Here is a 21,275-nt window from a genome sequence, read left to right as displayed (position 1 = left end):
CTCAGGTCGTTAAGAACAGGCAAGGACTGTGATGAGGGTCGTACAACTCTAGAAATTAATCAAAATCATTGAGTTTTACATTTATAATGAGTGAATCTTACGGTATGTAAGCTATATCTCAAGAAAGCTGTTGAAAATTTTAAAACAGAAGATAGCTCTTTGGTATAGATTATTGTTACTTCTGATCTTGAAAGCTTAAACGCATCTACCTTTTGGTAACTTCTAGATGGTTTTTTCATGTCCTGCGGTTTCTTTAGAATACTTCCTTCAAAGCAACAGTGTTATTTGTAACAGGACATTTCTACCACAGTATAAATTATCTAAAATGTAATTCAGAAACAGTCATTATATATTCATTTTGTAATTCATGAGGATCTCAGGATGATTTATTTTCCAGGTAAGATTTTCTTTAGTGATTAGGTTCCTAGTTAGCCCTGAAAAGATTCTTTAATTGTAGTTGTTTGTCCTATTTTGTTAATAGTTTTGGATCCTGGAAGCAGGCAGCTCAGTGGCCTGAGAAGATTCTCTTTGGCATCTTCTCATCTCTGTTTTTTGCTTCCCTCATCTTCCTTTTACTCTCTCCTCGGGTATCCAGGTGCTAGCTAAGTGGGTCATACCATCCTTTCTCTGCTCCCCTCAGTCTGTTCCATCATTTCATGCTTCCAGATTTCCTGCTTCCCTCCTCCTTAACCTGAGCTCCAGACCCCTTGGTAAATAGTTGGCTCAAGTTCCCTGGTAGGAGCGTTGTACTGGGCTTGAAGTAGTCATGTGAATGTGCCCCATGGTTTTGAGTTCTCCTAGAGGGTAGTTAAACAAACATACTTCCAATTTCTGAGTATATCTCTGAAAGATTTTTACATTTTTTAGGCAGAGACATTTAGAGTCAGGCCAGCTTGCCTCTTTCACTGTTCCCCCATCATTCTTTTTTCTGCTCATAAACCCATTTGTTCTTAAACATCAGTTGTTTTCCTCAGTGATTCCTATGGCAGTGATATTAGAAGCTTTGGTTTTTAGCCTTGGAAAGAGAGGAGGATTGTTAAGGTAAGAATGACTGTTATGTGTAGTTCACCTGTAAAGGTGCTTCCTATATTTATTCCCTCTGTTACATTCTTTTGAATTTTTTTTATCTTACTGAACATTTGGAAATAATTAAAAAATTATTACTGGATCTAGTAATATGTTTAAGGAAGGATAGTCTTGCTAAATACAGTAATTTCTCTCACTTACTTAGATTTGGCCAGTATCAGCCATCCAGAGGAGAGAATGAAGATTGTTTGTTTAACTGACTTGGTTATCTGGTTTTTTAACAGTCTTGGGTCCCTTCATGTAGGAGCCAGTCACTTCCAACCTTGCGGGCATCCTTATGCCACCTCTCAAAGCAGTGATTTATCTCCATGATGATAAACCTGCATCATGAATAAAAATCCTGATTATATTTAGTATGCTGGGTTTTTTGGGGGGGTTTAATAGATACGAAAGTATTTAATATATTAAAGCTTTCGATAAACATAAGAAGACATTTTAGCAGCTTAGGAAGGTAAGCTCTAGTTATCTGGAAAATGTACTTTTACCCAACAGTACTTTATAAGTAAGACTTTTATAGTTTTCTAAGGCTTTTATAGATGCAAAAGGGATTACATTTTTATCAAGTATAGTAGATTATTTCATTTTATGGCGGATCTTTATTAGGAATTTAAACTTAGTCCTAAACTTTCCAGGCTAAGCTGAATATTCTCTAGCTGCACAATTTGGTACTTTTGAAATAGAGCCTGTTTAAAGTGTGTCTCACCCTAGAGGCTCTGTGAGTCATCGTCACTTTTCTATAGACACAGATTTAGGACACTTTAGTAGGCGGCAGAATGACCAGTCAGAAAACATCGTGTAGCTACTGTGTTTGGAAGATGAGCAAATTAAGTATCGGCTCCTCAGTCCCTGAGAGCGGTAGAAGTCCCATGTAATGTACTCTTAGCTAGCAGGTATCTGAGACTGAGCAGTGAAAATAGAGGTTACAAAACAAGTTAGGGTTGTATGCTGTCTTAGTCTTCTAGTGCTGCTATAACAGATAGCACAAGTGGATGGCTTTAACAAAGAAGTTTATTCTTTCACAGTCCAGTAGGCTAGAAGTCCGAATTCAGGGTGCTGGCTCCAGGGGAAGGCTTGGTCTGTTGACTCTGGAGGAAGGTCCTCGTCATCAGTCTACCCTTGGTCTGGGAGCATCTCAGCATAGGAACCTCAGGTCCAAAGGACATGTTCTGCTTCTGGCACTGCTTTTTTGGTGGTATGGGTTCCCCACTCTCTGCTAGCTTCCCTTTCCTTTTTTCTCTTGAGAGATAAAAGGTGGTGCAGGCCACACCTCAGGGAAACTCCCTTTACATTGGATCAGGTAGGTGGCTTGGTAATTCCACCCTACTCCTCTTTAACGTAAAATTACAATCACAAAATGGAAGACAACCGCAGAATACTGAGAATTATCACCTCACCAAGTTAATACACACATTTGTGGGGGAACATAATTCAATCCATGACATATGCTAAGGAAAAAAAAAAGTCATTTTTAAGCTCTCAAGTAAAATTAAATGGATGAGTACCAAGAATACCAAATCCTGTCCATCTCATTGGACTCCTTATATGAGAGAACTCAGAAAGCGGGGGTTTGGATTAGATGTAAAGTATTTTCATGGGTTTGAGGACAGTGGTCAAAGGGAGCTTCAATTGTATCCGTAAGATTTATGTATTTATTTTAACAAGTGGAACGTATTTATATTTTCCCTATATGATTAGATTGGCGTAGTGGTTAAGTGCTACAGCTGCTAACCAAAGGGTCAGCAGTTGGAATCCGCCAGACGCTCCTTGGAAACTCTGTGGGGCTGCTCTACTCTGTCCTATAGGGTCGCTATGAGTCGGAATCGACTCGACAGCACTGGGTTTGGTTTTGGTTGGCATATGATTAGATTAATAAAAAGGATTGCTCAACCTGTGTTGTTGGGTCAAATGCATATCATTTCTATATGCTGGTAGGATAGATAGCCATGTAGATAGAAATATGGAGGGGATGTTGATGAGTAGGGAGAGAACATTTTTTTCCCAAATTGAATAAAACTCTTTACCCCACAATTATTTACTCCTTTTAAGTGAATTACTTATTGTACATTGCTAGTAATTGAATATTTTCCAGGCCTGTTGTTTTAGCTTGCCCTACTGGTCATGCTTTTCAAGATAATAACTTCCTTATCAGTTTTCTTATCTTGCTGGGGAAGTCAAATTTCCTTGTCTTTTTTCCCCTGGAGGAGCCAGGGTTACAAAAATGACTTTAATTTTCCTCCATTGTAATATATTTATTAAGTTGAAAAGGTATCTTTATGCCATTTGACCTGGCTAGATGAAATTATCTGGTAACTCTTTGTTATGCTGTATATTTAGATCTCAATGTGACAACTTTAATTTAGCCAAGTTTCTTTTCTTGGTAGGTAATATAAACTAACAGTAGCTTGCTTTGACACTTTAAAAATTTTTATGTACGGAATTATATTTGAATGGATATTGGGACTGTTTAACAATAGTGAGGTTGTACTTTTACATTTTTCTTGTCTTAAAATTCAGACTATAACAAGTATATTTGAATCATTTAATCCTGTAACTCTGCATGCACCTACCTACTTGACTTCCTAGACTCTTTGTGTATTGTTGTTTTGTCTCACCTAAGGCAAAATAATCACAGGAAGAGAGATTCCCATTATTTCCAGTGAGGTTTTGTTTTGTTTCATTTTTAGAGGGAATGATTTTGCCTTGAAGTCCCTCAGGGTTCGGTTCATAATTTTACTTTTCTTTCTATTGCAATAATTTTAATTCTGTTAAATACTACTGTGAACAGCTACATCTTTTCATCAATGTTTTAGCTTGCCCTACTAGTCATACGGAAACCCTGGTGGCGTAGTGGTTAAGAGCTGAAGCTGCTAATCAAAAAAAGTTGGCAGTTCGAATCCACCAGGTGCTCCTTGGAAACTCTGGGGCAGTTCTACTCTGTCCAGTAGGGTCACTATGAGTCAGAATTGACTCAGTGGCAGTGGGTATGGGTACTAGTCATATGTTTCAAGAATTAATAGACTTCCCTAGCCTAAAACCTCTGTCTTTGGCAGAAAATACACTTGTTAGTTTTTTATTCTCTGCTGTAGTAGGTAGGACTCTTACAAGTTCTTCTTTTGTTCTTCAGAAAGAGCTTTTTTAAAAAAAAAAAAAAAGTGAGGTGTAATTCACATACCGTAAAATTCACTCTTTTAAAGGGTGCAATTCAGTGGTTTTTAGTATATTCACAGGGTTATGCAACCCTCACCACTATCTAATTCCGTTCTCATCATGTCAAAAGAAGTTCTGTGTCTGTTTCTCCCTCCCCCTGTTCCTTGCAAGGATGAAATCTACTTTTCTCGATGAATTTGCCTATTCTGAACATTTCACATTAATGGAATCATACAATATATGGTCCTTTATAACTGGCTTCTTTTACTCAGCGTAATGTTTTCAAGGTTCATGTTGTAGAATGTGTCAGAACTTCATTCCTTTTTATGTTGTTGTTAGGTGTCATTGAATTGGTTCCGACTCATAGCGACTCTGTGTACAACAGAATGAAACAGTGCCCAGTCCTGTGCCATCCTTGCAATCTTTGTTATGCTTGAGCCCATTGTTGAAGCCATCTTGTTGAGGGGACTGGTCCCTCCTGATAACATGTCCAAAGTATGTGAGACGAAGTCTTGGCTATCCATCTAAGGAGCATTCTGGCTATGCTTCTTCCAAGACAGACTCGTTTGTCCTTCTTTCGATCCATGGTATATTCAATATTCTTCTCCAGTGCCATAACTGAAAGGCATCAATTGTTCTTCAGTGTTCCTTATTCATTGTCCAGCTTTTGCATGCATATTAGGCGATTAAAAACACCATGGCTTGGGTCAGGCACACCTTAGTCCCTAAAGTGTCATCTTTACTTTTTAACGCTTTAAAGAGATCTTTTGCAGCAGATTTACCCGATGCAATGCATCTTTTGATTTCTTGACTCCTGTTCCCATGGGTGTTGATTGTGGATCCAAGTAAAATGAAATCCTTGACAACTTCAATCTTTTCTTCATTTATCTTGATGTTGCTTATTGGTCCAGTTGTGAGGATTTTTGTTTTCTTTTTGTTGAGGTGTAATCCATACTGAAGGCTATAGTTTTTGATCTTCATCAGTAAGTACTTCAAGTCCTCTTTACTTTCAGCAAGCAGGGTTGTGTCGTCTGTATATCATAGGTTTAATGAGTCTTCCTCCAATCCTGGTGCCCCATTCTTCTTCCTACGGTGCAGCTTCTTGGATTATTTGTTCATACAGATTAAGTGTGGTGAAAGGATACAACCCTGTTGCCTACATTTCCTGACTTTAAACTATGCAGTATCACCTTGTTCTGGTAGAATGGCTGCCTCTTGGTCTAAGTACAGGTTTCTCATGAGTACCATTAATTGTTCTGAAATTTCCATCCTTCTCAGTGTTGTCCATAATTTGTTATGATGCACACAGATGAATGCCTTTGCATAGTCAATAAAACACAGGTAAACATCTTTCTGGTAGTCTCTGCTTTCAGCCATGATCCTTCTGACATCAGCAGTGATATCCCTTGTTCCATGACCTCTTCCGAATCTTGGCTTGAATTTCTGGCAGTTCCCTGTCGATTTACTTGCTTCAGGCACTTTCGAATGATCTTCAGCAAAATTTTACTTGTATGTAACAATATTTTTTGATAATTTCTGCATTCTGTTGGATCACCTTTCTTTGGAACGAGTACAAATATGGTTCTCGTCCAGTCCATTGGCCAGGTAGCTGTTATCCAAATTTTTGACATAGATGAGTGAGTACTTCCAGCACGCTGCGTCCGTTTGTTGAAACGTCTTAATTGGTATTCCGTCAATTCCTAGAGCCTTGTTTTTTGCCAATGCCTTCTTGGACCACCTACTTCAGTACCATAGCCTCTTGATCGTATGTTACCTCCTGAAAAGGTTGAACATCGTCCAATTCTTTTTGGTACAGCGACTCTGTGTATTCTTCCATCTAATTTTTACTTCAGTTCTATCAGATTGAGAAATGCTGTGCATGTTCTTCCCTTTTGGTTTTCTATCTCCAGGTCTTTGCACATTTCTTTGTAATACTTTGTCTTCTCAAGTTGCCCTTTGAAATCTTCTGTTTAGCTCTTTTATTTCATCATTTCTTCTTTTTGCTTTAGCTACTCTGCATTCAAGAGTAAGTTTCTTCTGACATCCATTTTGTTCTTTTCTTTCTTTCCTGTCTTTTTAATGACTTCTTGCTTTCTTCATGTATGATGTCCTTTATGTCATTCCACTGCTCTTCTGGTCTTTGGACATTAGTGTTCATTGCGTCAAATCTGTTCTTGAGATGGCCTCTAAATTCAAGTGGGATATACTCAAGGCCATACTTTGACCTTCGTGGACTTGTTCTAATTTTCTTCAACTTCTACTTGTATATGAACAGTTGATGGTCTGTTCCACAGTTGGCCCCTGGCCTTGTTCTCACTGATGTTGAGACTTTCCATTGTCTCTTTCCACAGATGTAGTTGGTTTGATTCCTTGTATTCTGTCTGGCAAAGTCCATGTGTATAGTTGCCGTTTATGTTGTTCAAAAAAGATATTTGCAATGTAGAAGTTATTGGTCTTGCAAAATTTTGTCATGATCTCCAGTGTCATTTCTAATGCCTAGGATGTCAATCTTTATGTATTGCATTTCAATTTTGACAACTTCCAATTTCCTAGAGTCATAATTTATACATTCCGTGTTCCGATTACTGATGAATGTTTGCACCTGTTTCTTACGGTTTCGCGTTCTGCCACATCAGCAGATAACAGTCCCGAAAGCTCAACTCCACCCACATCATTAGGGTCGACCTACTTTGAGGAGGCAGCTTTTACCCCGTCGTCGGTTGAGTGCCTTTCAACCTGAGGGGCTCATTTTCTGGCACTATACCAGACAGTGTTCTGCTGCTATTCATAAGGTTTTCAGTGGCTAAATTTTTTCAGAAGTAGACTGCCAGGTCCTTCTTCCTAGTCTGTTTTAGTCTGGAAGCTCAGCTGAAACGTGTCCACAGGGGTGACCCTGCTGGTATTTGAAATACTGGTGGCAAAGCTTCCAGCATCACAGCAACACACAAGCCCCCACAGTACGGCACACTGACAGACACACTATTACCTGCATAATATTCCACTGTATGGAAGTATCATAATTTATGTAGCATGTTTTATATTAGTAGAATTTTAGGTCACTTCCAGTCTTTGTTGTTGTTTTTTGTTCCAGTCTTACTTTATGATAAATAATGCTGCTGTAAATAACCTTGTACCTGTGTAGCTTCCCTCATTTGTCATCATATCTTTAGGATAAATTACCAGAACCAGAATTGTTCTGTCAAAGAATAGAAACATTTGTCATTTTGATAGATATTCCCAAATTGTCCCCATAGAGATTGTATAAATTTACATCCTCAAAGCAATATCTGGTTTACCCACAGCCATATAAATTACATAATAGCATTTTTTGTGTTTTTCCAGTGTGATAGGAAATACATTTTTGTATTTCACCAGTATGAGCGATGATGTCTCAGTGTAGTTTAATGTGTTTTTCACTTGTTATAAATAAGGTTACACATCTTTTCATATCTTACAGCCACTTGTGTTTCCTTTTCTCTGAATTGTGTGTTCATATCTTTGGCTCATTTATCTCTTGGATTATTTGTCTTTTTCTTTCCAATATTTAGGTACTCTCTATAAAGTAGGGAGATAATCCTTTGGCTGCAAATATTTTTTTCTAGTTTTCCTTTTGATTTTGTTTTGCTGTGCTGAAGTTTTTGATCCTAGCAGCATAATCAAATTTAATCAATGTTTTCTTTTATGATTTTATGCTTGGTAAATTTTCTTTACCAAGGCAATTTAAAGCTATGTTGGGAAGGGAAAAAAAATTCCAACCCAGTTATCAGCATACCATTGTCCAAAGAAGAAAGAAATTAAGGTTAGATTACTTAGATTACAGCTAGTAGATATCAATTTCCTAATCCATTTTACTCTTAGGTTAGTTTTATTTTTCGATCAATATGTGAGACTGACAACACTCGGAGAGGAGATTAACATTGAACTCTTATTCTGTTTGGTACTTTTCATTTGCTACATCTTCGTTTCCACCTCATGGAGAAAGCATTGTTATTGATGTTAGGTGCTGTCAAGTCAGTTCTGACTTACAGACCCTGTGTACAATAGAACGAAATACTGCCCGGCCCTGCACCATGCTTACAATCATTGTTATGCTTGAGCCCATTGTTGCAGCCAGTGTGTCAGTCCGTCTCGGTAAGGGTCTTCCTCTTTTCCACTGACCCTGTTCTTCACCAAGCATGATGTCCTTCTCCAGTGATTAATCCCTCCTGACAACATGTCCACAGTAGGTAAGATGCAGTCTCGCCATCCTTGCTTCTAAGGAGCATTCTGATTGTACTTCTTCCAAGACAAGGAAAAAGGAAAAACGTAGACCTTAGATATAATACAAAAAGTGAAAGAATAGATATATATATTGTAAAGAAAAGAAATCATATTACTTAGAAAATCTCAAAAAATAGAAAAAAACCTTGGTGAAACCAATAATAATGAGGAGGCCAACCGTATGAGTTCTAAATGTTGCCTTGCCTGGTCTTCTTCCTTCTCCAACTAACCTGTTGCTAACCAATTTCAGTAATTTCTGATTCATCCTTCATGTTCCTTCCCCCAGATGAGCTGGTACATATATATCTTCTTCTTCTGTAGTTACTTTTGCACTTTGATGTCTTCACTTCATAATATGTTCCGGAGCCGCCCCTTATCAGTTCATGGAACTCTTCATTGTTTTCTTAGCTGCAGAGTACTCCATTGCATGAATGTGCCATAGTTGATTGAACCACTCTCCCATGTGTGAGTATGTATGTTGTTTCCAGTATTTCACAGTTACAAACTGCTACAATGAATAGACTTGAGTATATACCCTTGTAGTGTATCTTCAGGGTAAATTCCTAGGAATGGGATTGCTGGGTCAAAAAGTAAGTGCATCTGTTATATTGTTAAGTATTATGAATTTTCCCTCCAGCAAGTTGTGCCAGTTTGTATTCCTACTAAAACTGTACCAGGGTGCCTGTTTTCCCCACAGCCTCTCTAACAGGTGTGTTGTCATACTTCTTAATTACCCTTGACCTGTTAAGTGAGAAACGGTATCACAATGTTGTTTTCATTTACATTTCCCTAGTTATGAGTAAAAAGGAGCTCTGGTGGCACAGTGGTTAAGCACTCAGCTGCTAACCAAAAAGTGGGCGGTTCAAACCCACCAGCAGCTCCTTGGGAGAAAGATGTGGTGGTCTGCTTCCGTGAAGATTACAGCCGATGAAATCCTATGGGGCATTTCTACTCTGTCCTGTAGGATTGCTATGAGTTGAAATCAACTTGATGGCAATGGGTAATTATGAGTGAAAGGAGCCCTGGTGGCGCAGTGGTTAAGCACTCACCTGCTAACCAAAAGGTTGGCGGTTTGAACCCACCAGGCACCCTGCAGGAGAAGAGACCTGTCGATCTACTCCCGCAGCCTAGAAAACCCTATGGGGCAGTTCCACTCTCTCCTATAGGGTTGCTGTGAGTAGGAAATCAACTAGACGGCACCCAACACACTACCATTAAGCATCTTTTTTACATGCTTAAGGGTCAACACACACAATTAAGCATCTTTTTTACGTGCTGAAAGCTGAAAGAATATAAGAAAAAATTCAAGCCTCGAATTGCAATTTTGAAGGATTCTGTGGGCAAAACATTGAATGACAAAGGAAGCAGCAGAAGCAGAAAGAAGGAATACATAGTGTCACTGTATGAAAAAGAACTGGTCAGCGTTCAGCCATTTCAGGAAGTAGCATATGATTAAGAGCCGATAGTTCTTTCAGAAATTGACAAAATACCAATTGAGATGTTTCAACAAACAGATGCAGTTCAGGAGCGCTCGCTCATCTATGCCAAGAAATTTGGAAGATAGCTGCCTGGCCACCCAACTGGAAGAGATGCAGTGTTAAAAAGCAAAGATGTTGCTTTGAGGACTAAGGTGCACCTGACCCAAGCCATGATATTTTCAGTCTCCTCGTATGCATGCGAAAGCTGGACAATGAGTAAGGAAGACCAAAGAGGAGTTGATGCCTTTAAATTACGGTGTTGGTGAAGAATATTGAATATATCATGGAATGACAGAAGAACAAACAAGTCTGTCTTGGAAGAAATACAACCAGAGTGCTCCTTGGAGGTGAGGATGGCAAGACATCGTCTCACATACTTTGGACATGTTATCAGGAGGGACCAGTCCCTGGAGAAGAAGGGCATCATCCTTGGTAGAGGGTCAGTGAAAAAGAGAAAGACCCTCAACAAGATGAATTGACATGGTGACTGCAACGGTGGGCTCAAACATAACAATGATTGTGGGGATGGCGCAGGACTGGGCAGTGTTTCATTCTGTAGTACATAGGGTCACTATGAGTCGGAATCAACTCATTGGCACCTAACAACAAGAAGAAGGGCCATTTTACATCTTTCTTCCTGTTTTACTTTAACAAGTTGTATCTTTTAAATGTATGCATTTTTGTTGTTGTTCTTGTTAGATTTATTTATCATCATCTTGCCAGGAAAGTAGTGCTCTTCATAACAGCTATTGATACGTCTTTTCTCTTTCAGATCTTCCATGGTGGCTTATTCTAATTCGGCAGAAAGCAGTGGTGGGCAAGCTTCCAGGAGACCATGAGGTCTGTAAGATTACCAAAATTGCTGTGCTGTCCCTTTCTGAAATGGAGCCTCAGGATCTTGAGTTAGAGGTAAGGTGAAATCATAGGGAATTTTATAGAAATTTGATATAAATGTAATAGCAAAGATGAGGATTTGATTTAGTAGGCCAGAATCATGCAATTTTAAAGCTGGATTAGCAGTTACCATTGGGTCAGCTCCAACTCACAGTGACTTTGTGTGTGTCAGAGTAGAACTGTGCGCCATAGGATTTTCAATGGCTGTTTTTTCAGAAGTTGTTTGCCAGGCCTTTCTTCCAAGGCACCTCTGGGCAGACTTGAACCTCCAACCTTTTGGTTTGCAGCTGAGCACGTTAAATGTTTTCACCACCCTGGGGCTTTCTAGAGCTGGATAATATCTTTAAAATAATTTAATCCTGTGGTTTTCAAACTTCTTATTTTTAGTAGAACCCTTGTCTTGAAATCTGGTATATAAAACACATAGAAGCAGAGCTGTTTTGGTTGAGGTGGTGATGAGGGGATCCTTGGGGCTCTGCCCATTTGGCCTCTCCTGGGAACCCCCTCTCTTCCAGGGGATCCCCTAGGTTCTGCACAAACTGTAGTGATTTAGGGGGATTTAACTTTTACTCTATCCTCTTTTGTCTGTATTTCTTGAAATTTTCCTAGGCATTGTTACTTCTATCATTTAAAAAAAAAAAGGTTTTTAAAAGAAAGAAAACCACTGATTTAGTGCAGTCTTCATTTCCCAGGGAGGAAACCAAACCCCCAAGTAAAGCAACTTAAGGCCAAAGTAATAAGGTTGCTAGGGCTCGTGTCTTTCCACCCCTCGGTGCTGCTCCTGGTAGAAGAAGCCCACAAGAGCAGTTGTATCATGTCTGATGTCGGTGTGGGATTTGGTATGTAGGGTCTGTCAGCACTCTGCCATAGCCCTAGCCTGTTTTGCTCACTATGTGCCCAGCAGACCTTGTGAGTTACCTGGGTTATCATATTTAATCCTTGAGACTACCCTTACTACGGGAACTGTTCTGATCCATGCTGTACAAATAAGGAAACGATGCTTGGCCAGGGGTAAGCCACATGGTTGGCACGTGGTACGGTTCGGACCTGGACTCCAGTAGTCTGGTTCTGTATCACTCGGCTCAGCTGCCTCCCTGAACAGTAGGTAACACAGCACCACATGGTTTTCCATGCTGAGTTCTTAGGGAGGAAGTTTAGGGACAGGGTTAAATTGTTTAAAAAATAAGTAAAAATGTAAGTATTTTTATGCTTCAGATTTCATTAGAAATTCTACAATCCAATTTTAAGAAACTAACATTAGAACAAAATTAAGAGGACCTTGATTTTAACTATTTGTTAAGAGATTAGAGTACTTCTTATGTTGCTCTCATGGGTGTTACTGCTAGAACACAATTCCCTGTTGCCGATGTAGAGGCTGATAACTTAGACGGCAGTTAGACCTATTAAAAGCAGATGTTTACATTGTTTGTTTGCATTTTATTTTAATGAAGAGCAGCCAGACAAGCAAAAATTGCATTAGTTTACTAAGGTGATAAATTTGTGACCAGTGTCTTTTGGATGGTATTGCTGAGAAGTTGAAAGATCAGCCTGCCTGGCTACGTAGGACCTCTCCCTTGAGGGTGATCACCCCCTGGCTGGTACTCTGGCTGAGCCTACAGCTGGGGGCCCTGGCAGTTAGATTTAGAGAAGGGGAACTGCTTACCCAGCACCTCGTGCACCTGCAGTCATTACCTTGATCATTTGGCACTCCCAGCCCTGGGGAAACTTCAGTCGCTCCTCATCCAGAGAAGATTGGAACCCCTCTTACTACACTTTTCAGGGAGGTTTTCGAATACCCTTCTTGGCCACCAGTTTGTAACCTTTCTGAGTCTAGTGGCTGAGATCGCTGGGGCTAGTGTTTCCATTTATTGTTTACATGGAAAAAAAAATATGAAATTTTTAAACACAAAAGTGAAAACTTTGAGGTTTTCTTTATGCTTCAGACTTTTCTCTCTCGATACTCTTTGAGTAAAAAAATCTTCAAATAAATATGAAAATGAGCCCTCCCCCCATGACATAGTTGAATATTTTTACAGTACTGTTGGACTGTGTAAGCTACAGCACTTACCAGGGCCGCTGAAGGTTATGTTGCATGTTAAGAGTTGAAATATGTTAACGCTTGCTAATTAGGGATAAAAGTCACTATAAAGAAGGCATTTCCAAATCCTGTTTTAGGAAATAGTTTGGTTGTCCTTTCTCTCAAGAGAATATAATTTTTTAAATTTGCATTTAAGCCTTTTTCTCATCCTTTAAATCCCATTTTATGGTAAAGGGGCTTTATGCAGTAAATCTGAGGTGGAAGGGCGAAGAATGGCTAAGTTGAAAATCAGGAATCACTTACTTACTTTCTAACATGTTAATTTAATTCTCTGCTACCCTCGTTTCAGTTCCCGTACAGCCCCATTTAAAAGGAGCTTTCAGGAGCCTAATCATTTTTAACTTCCATTTTTCTGATTATGCAGTAAATAGTGAAGGAGGATTAAAAAATCCCACTACTTAGATATAATCGTTGTCAGTATTCTGACTAGTTTTAATGGTTGTTTCCATTTGCCCAAAGTTCTTTGGAAGAGCAAAATTATTTTCAAATTTTTCAGGATAGTTGTTTTTTTTTTTTTTCTTTTTCATTTTTACATATTTTTTCCTAATTTTATTCTGTTGTTTTTTTGTGAACATACATATTTCATGCATGTAAAACAAAACTGATTCTTTTGTCTTTGGAGTCCTCTGTAGCGCTTTTGAATAGCACAGTACTTTATTCTTCCCAGCAGGACCCTCAGGCTCTTCAGCGTGGTCACTGTTTCAGATCTGCTAGAGCATAGCTTGTCTTCTGTAAGTGGAGCAGAAGCAATTTATTTCAGAGTCTGGTATTAATAGAAATTTCTGGTTTCTTGCCTCAGTTGCCTTTTTACCTCAAGTATGTGCCAATTTTAAAATAACAACTTTATTGAGATATAGTTCACATACCATAGAATTCACCCGTTTAAAGTGTACAATTCAGTAGTTACAGTATATTCTCAGAATTGTGCAACCATCAGCACATCTAATTTTAGAACTTTTTCATCATCTCAGAAAGAAACCCCATATCCATTAGTAGTTACTCCCATTTCCTTCCTTCCCCTCAGCCCCAGGCAACCACTGATCTGCTTTTAATCTCTGATTTTATCTGTCTGGACATCTCAGATAAATGAAGTGATACGGTATGTGATTGTTTATGACTGGCTTCCTCCATGTAATACTTTCAGGGTTCCACATGTCGTATCGTATATCAGTACTGCATTCCTTTTTATGGCCGAATAGTAGTCCGTTATATGGATATGTCACATTTTATTTATCCTTTCATTGGCTAGTGGATATTAGGTTATTTCTCCTTTGAGGCTGTTATGAATAATGCTGCCATGAACATTCATGTATAGATTTTTGGCGTAGACCTGTGTTTTCATTTCTCTTGAGTTTATACCTAGGAGTCAAATGTTGGATCATACGGTAACTTCGTTTGATCTTTTGAGGAACTGCTAGACTCTTCCAAAGCATTGTGCCAGCCCTTTAAAATGACCTGTACGGGGTATGAAGAATCATGGGGTTCTAATAAAGGAGAACATAGATGTTCTTTCTTTTGAAAAAACATCCTTTAAAGTTTTATAGGCATATATTCCATGTCTGCATATCTTGTTTGTGTTATCTCATTGCCTTAATAGATAACTGCATCATTTTCCGTATTTAGTTTCCCATTAGACATCTGTTTAAAATTTTAGTTCCAGATGGATATAGCTAGATACCAACTTTTAAAATAAAACAGTTTATTTTGCTTTTCTTAAACAGTAGCAGCAACATGTCCTTAACTTTGGTTGCGAAACGTAAGTTATATGAGCAATAGAATAAATAGGAGAGCATTTCACGGAGCCTGTGGTGGTCGTTTTCCTTCTGAGATCACGTGCATCAAGCTGTGATAAGGTTCTAAGCACATACTACACAGAACTGGCTGGGCCTGCGGAAAAGGGAATGTGATCCCACTGTCAACCCTATACCTTGTAATCCCAAGGGCTCTATTTAAACAAAACATCACAGGACTGGAAAGGATCCCGAGAAGTAATTTTCTCTATTCCTTTTTTTTTGGCAGGACTGACTTTAACCCTTTCAGAAAGATACTAGCCTATCTTACCTTTTCTAAAGGTAACTATGTAGAAGCTTCTAAAATATTCTTTGAAAATATATAAATCTAAGGTAATTTTAGTTTCTATTTAGAAAAATTAGTTTTAGGAGACAGAGAAAGACTTCTGCTTAACCTCTGAGTTTGTGCTTTGCTATGCAGAACTGCACTGCCTCATCTGAAACCTTCAGAGCCATATTTCGTTTGGAATTCAGAGTTTTGGGGGATTTTCAAAAGGTTGTTCCATGTATTTTATGCACCTCAGTGAGTCTGAAGCATCATCCCTACAATCTCACACATTAATATTTCTCAAAGGCCCATGAGTATTTATACTAAGGGAGGTCAACAATGACTGTCCATAACCTCATATCAGTCATTTAATGAGTTTGCAACAAACTTTAACAACTTTCAGGTTTCAGAGTTTGGGGATTTTGGGTTGTGGATAAGGAAGTTAAGGGATAACGGGCCTATCCCAATTCTGTTCTAACCACAGTATAAGGACAGGTGAAAAATAAAAATAGGAAAACATTACCGGGCTCAGAGAGAAGCAGCATCCCTGTGGAGCAGAAATGTGCAGTGCAAAGAACTGAAGGCACCGGCTACCTGGCTTCTGGATCTAAAAGCAGGCGTGACAGCTGGAAATTTGTCCCCTCAGTGTAAATAAAGGAGAGGAAAAGGCCAAATGGGAGATGGGGACCTGGGGCCGTGCTCTATACTTAGAGCTTGGTGCTACTGTGCAGCTCCCTGGCTCACGAGAAAGGAAGCTGTCAGGTTGTCTGCACTATGTGGGATAATCCTTCCTAAAGAAGAATTCTCCTCTCTACCATGCTGGGAGACCTTGTGTTGAGAAACACTGGTCTGGGCAAAAGATAAAGATGTAAATTAACACAGTAGCACTGGCCATGAAGTGGTGGGTCGAGAGGAAAAACTTTAAGGAGGACAGCGGAAGATGATGCCAAGGCCTTGCTTCAGTGATCCAGTGGGTCAGCTGTCACCCGACAAGGGCGTGCCAGAGAAGGTACAAGGTTTGGGAGACAGATGTTGACTGGTGTGTCAGTTACGGGGAGATGTTGGATATATGAGTCGTGAACTCAGGGTAATAGAATGAGTCAACAAATATAGTGGTAGCTGAGATGATGAAAGAAGATGAAATTTTTTAGACACAGCATGAAGAGTGAGAAGAGAACTAAGGATAGAACACTGGGAAACACCAACATCTTAGGGACAGAAAGAGACACCAAAAAAGGAGACTGAGAAGGAATAGTCAGAGGTGGGGAAGAGCCCAGAGTGATGGGTGCCCTAGGGATCAGAGGAAGAGACAGCAGGGAGAGGACATTCTATAGAAGTGAGAAAAGCTTTATCCTTTTCAAAGTTGAGGAGGATACTTGTTTCAGACTGCCCAAACACTGAACTGGGGCCTTCATTCTGACCTACCCCAGTCAGACTATCCTCACAGGTCTAGTGACTGTGCTAAATGTGACACTGTTTGAACCCTGCTGACTCATGGTGGGGATTCCAGAGTTGAGGAATAGGTTTAAAAAAAAAAAAGTCCTGGCATACTAAACATGTTTATAGGTGGCAGGAAAGGAGCTATCAGAAAGAGAGGGCAGAACAGAGGAGAGGAGTGAATGGTGAGGCAAGGCCCGGATCCTGTAGGAGAGACAGCAGGAAATTAGCCTTGAACAGAAAAAGCTACTCAACCCCCGTTTTCTGAGTGAGGAAAGGGTGGGTGCAGAATAGGGATGCTGCTACAGATTTGCTTTAGAATAGTTTTTGATTCGTGCATGGGGGGAAATTTTGCTGATTTGAAGGCTTTTGAGGAATAATTATGTCAGACAAATGCATAATATCCTGTTTTGAGTACTAAAATTGCAGCAATCTGTAACTAGGTTTGGGCATGCCTTCAGATTTTTTAAAAGGAAGCGTTATTAATATGACTAGATAATTACTAACATTCTGTCTAAAAATTGCTAACCAACAATTGCTCAGTGCTACAAGCGGCGGCAGCAGCTTCTCTGCTTCTCTGCTGTCCCAGGGATATTCCCCAAGGAAGGTGGCGGTGAGGGGTGTGATAGGTTGATAGAGGGGAGTCATGGTTTTCCCAGGACTACTTACCTGGCCCGTGTGTAAATCGTGGGCTACCACTGACATTTGTGTGCTGCGGACAGTGATTCAGCTGAGAAAGGGAAGAATCGCTGGAGCTGTGTTTACATACTTAGTTCTTCTCTCTTTCCCTATCAATGTTAAGATCTTGTTAGTTTCACTGTTTGAAGGGAAATTAAGTTAGCTCGGTTTTGGCAGGACCGTCAGCCTTTTCTACCTCATCTTTAGTTCCCTTGTCTTTAACATTAGGGCAGGAGCAGTGTAAAGTTGTCATCATGTTGTGAGACCCATGTGAACAGAGTGTTCATAATTTTGAAAAAGGCATAAAATCAGTTGGAGGTCCCATAGCATCTGAAAACTTGGTCCAATTATTAGCCCCCACTTCCACATTTGATTAAGCAGGGATGGTCTTTGTTGTGTTTTGTTTTTACATTTATAATGAGAGTTTGAATTTTGTTCTCATTAAGTTTTACCCCATCCTGTCCATCATCTGCTAATGATTATTCTGTAAGACACCAACAATAGGAAACATTTAGTGACTGCTAACTCTCGTTAATAGGAGTCCACCACTTAGTGGAGTGACACAGCTAATGTGTTGAAAAAATGGAATTGGTCTGCATATGGTTAATAGAATCCTTGGGTGCCTTTCTGAATACTTGCTTTGTGTTCTGAGCCACATGAAATTGTATGTAAAACCAACCCTTGACTTAACCGAGTAGCCTTCTTTAGCACTTCTGTGCCCTTTTTGTCTTACCAAAGCCATGTTCATGTTCCCGTCCTCTTCTTCAACCCAGTCAGTTGGATGGTACGTTTCCTGCAGCCCCTAATTATTGCCTTTTAAAATTTAACAAGTCTCTGGACCCAAAGAGTGTATTAGTACGCTTATTTCATTGGGAACAGGAGGAGAGGGAGTGACTGAAATGTTCATCTTTTAAGATTCCCGATAGAGCACTCTTAAGACATCTTCTCAACCAAAACTTAGTCAACTTGCATTAATAAATTCTTATCACAGATAATTTTCTCATTATCACGGATAGCTGTGAAATAATAACCCCGAAGGATAGCAAATGTATATTTTGCAGTATTTGTAATCCTAGACACCAGTTTTTAAAACATTAATAACCTCAGAACATTTTATTTTTCAGCTATATTAGGCATGAATCCTAACCTGAATTTTCCACCTCTGAACATTAAACCCTAAGTATACCCTGCCCTGTGTTCTTCGTGTCTTCTCTTCTACTATAGCTTTCTAATCGTTGAAACCACAGCTGCGTTTCCTAACATCAGTTGTCTTCTTGGTCATTTTACTAACTCTTGAGGCTTACTTTGAACTGAAAAGCACGAGCAGTAGCGTTCGCTTCTGCCCTCATGCTGAACATTCAACAAACGGATATTAATGCTAATGAACCATCTTTCTCTAATTATTCAGCTCTGTAAGAAGCATCATTTTGGAATTAATAAACCAGAGAAGATTGTACCATCTCCCGATGACTCGAAGTTTCTACTGAAGACCTTTACGCATATTAAATCCAATGTGTCCGCGCCTAATAAAAAGAAAGTAAGAGTTTAATTGATACGACTTTGAGTGCACTTTTGATTGGTTTTAAATCGAGGAGTAATTTTCCTGCCAGTAAGTTTATTTTCAAAACACTTTGTCGCATTAAAACATTGTCTCTGCAAGTCCTTGGGATTATTTTCAGCTCTGTCTTAGGAAGCTGTGTGTTATCCGCGTAATACTTTACACTTAGTTCCCATGATGATAGTAGATGTCATTTCTCCTAGGTTAGGGAAAGTAAAGAAAAGGAGAAGCTGGAGAGGAAATTACTCGAGGAGTTGCTGAAGATGTTTGTAGACTCGGAGTCCTTTTACTACAGTTTGACCTATGACCTGACCAATTCGGTGCAGAGGCAGAGCGCTGGGGAGAGGGATGGTTGCCCCCTCTGGCAGAAGGTACTGCTGACGCTCAGTAGGGTTTGCCCTCCAGACAATGTATGGACCTCTTTGGCTTGTGTGGGAGAACTGCAATAGCATGTGTTTCTGAACTGTTTATTCTCTTGTTTTTCCAGGTGGATGACAGATTTTTTTGGAATAAATACATGATACAAGATCTTACTGAGATTGGTGTGAGTAGCTGTTTCTAAAATATCCTAAGCGATAGTTGTTAAGTAAGTGCTTTAACTTGTGTTAAAATAAAAATCTCACTGTAATATTTTCCCCTCTAAAATGGGGTCGTTTAGGCCATTATTTTAAGGCAGTTCACAGTCCCACTACATAGCCAGAGGCTCTCTTTTTAGCAGGTTCCCATAGGATACTGATCATTTAAGGCTGCGGAGCTACTGTCCACAGAGTTCTGTAAAGGGGATATTTTGTTTCTACCCATGGAGTGTGAAGCCTTTGATTCCTAATCTTTAAAATTAGAGAATTGAAGTAGACAGGTCTCTAAGGCCACTCCAGAACTGCCAATGATTGATTCCGGGAAGACAGGGAATATGACGAGATTATCATGTGAGGCTCCTTCTGGTTTAACGATTACGTTTTTTCTTCTCTCTGCCCCAGGAAGATTGGTTCATACATTCATTTAATCATCAAATATCTAAAAGCTTGCTGTGTGCCTGTTGCAGTTCTATGCAATAAACAAAGCAGATTGATAGCTGAATAGGGTCATACATTATCCTTTTTTTTTTTTTAAACTTCAGAAATTTCAAACCTTTTAACTTCTTTCTGTTTCTCCCCATACACCTCATTCATTTATGCTGACGTGGTTAGTAGAAATGATTTTGACTTCATCTAGTGGTGTCTAACCAATGTATCAAGAATGAGGCATGAAGTTGTTCTCACCTCTGTTTATGATGCGGATCAAGCTATGACATCAAAACCCAGTGACAGAAGAGAAAAATGATAAGGGTGTTTATAATGATTAGATTTGTCCTGTCCACTGGCATTCACAATGTGGAGTTCAAATACGTTTTACAGAGTTATTATTAGAACATGTTTTACATTACTATTCCAAACTGATAAGGGTGGTACTTGGCAGCATTTATTTCTCCATTCCTGTCCAGTTTTGCTTTTGTTGCTAGAACAAATATACAGATAACGGGATTGGTGATAAGAGTAATGAATGCAGGTAGTGCCTTCAGCTCATTCACTATTTTCAGTTCTATCCACCTTCCTGAGATCCTATCTGCAGGCTCCATGAAACCGTGAGATAGGGCCTGGAGCATATGATGATTGACGAGGAAATGGATTTGAAGTTGATTCTGTGATTAAGTCTAGATACAGCTATGGAGGTGGAAGGAGAGAAAGTGGAACTGAGAATAACTCTCTGGAGTCCCTTTCATCCTTATCCTGTCTCTATATATAGTCAGTTGAGAAATCTGAATCTTTTTAGTCTGAAAGACACAGAAGAGGAAATCTCTAATTAATACTCCCCTAATTATGTTGGATTGGAGCCCTGGTGATGCAGTGGTTAAAGCGCTCGGCTGCTAACTGGAACGTCAGTGATTTGAACCTGCCAGCCACTCTGTGGAAGGAAGATGTGGCAGTCTGCTCCCGAAAAGATTATAGCCGTGGAAACCCTATGGGGCAGTTCTGCTCTGTCCTATAGGATCACTATGAGTCTGTCCTATAGTGTTGCTATGAGTCAGCGATGGGTTTGGTTTTTTGGTTTTAATTATGTTGAATTACTTTTTAAAGTAAGATATTTAAGGAAAGGCATTCCTTCCCCCTCCCTCGCACCCCCCCCCCCCATTTGCTACTTGGATTTTGGCTTAGAGAAGCAAGTTTTTTTTCTAAACTAGAAAGTAGAGTAGACCTATGTCATAGTAAAGTGATCAGAATTGGTTGTATTTTATTAAAGGCTTAATATAATTGGAGTTAAAAATCCATTTTTAAAATTTATTTCTTTGAGTCAACAACAGTAATCATAACAACTACATTTGTTAAATACTATGCTGTAACTACTATTTGGCATGGAATATGCTAAACACTTGACATACACTATTCACTTAACCTCCACAGCACCCTGTGAGGTAGTAGTTATGCCTGTTTCACAGAGGAGGAAGTTGAGGAACAATAAAGTGCAGTGTTCACCTCAGTGAGTTTGTAAGTGGGGAAGCTTGGATTTGTACCCAGGCTGTCTGGCTCCTGTGCTGTGTTCCTCT

At 39.4% G+C, this 21,275-nt stretch overlaps 1 protein-coding gene across 7 annotated transcripts in view; it reads left to right on the top strand.

Moving 5' to 3' along the window:
- Window positions 1–21,275, top strand: part of INPP5F (inositol polyphosphate-5-phosphatase F) — an 83,473-nt gene that overhangs the window by 36,714 nt on the left and 25,484 nt on the right. For 6 of the 7 annotated variants that reach the window (XM_064269236.1, XM_064269235.1, XM_064269237.1 and 3 more), the window contains exons 3-6: window positions 10,744–10,880; window positions 18,545–18,673; window positions 18,898–19,065; window positions 19,182–19,238. In XM_064269236.1, the coding sequence (XP_064125306.1) occupies window positions 10,744–10,880; window positions 18,545–18,673; window positions 18,898–19,065; window positions 19,182–19,238 (491 nt within the window). The remainder of the gene's footprint in view (window positions 1–10,743; window positions 10,881–18,544; window positions 18,674–18,897; window positions 19,066–19,181; window positions 19,239–21,275) is intronic. The other variant, XM_064269241.1, reaches the window with a different exon arrangement.

Source organism: Loxodonta africana, chromosome 16 (assembly GCF_030014295.1).
Source record: "Loxodonta africana isolate mLoxAfr1 chromosome 16, mLoxAfr1.hap2, whole genome shotgun sequence".
NCBI lineage: Eukaryota > Metazoa > Chordata > Mammalia > Proboscidea > Elephantidae > Loxodonta > Loxodonta africana.
The sequence above is the reverse complement of the archived record's forward strand: the minus strand, read 5'-3'. Positions and strand labels throughout refer to the sequence as shown.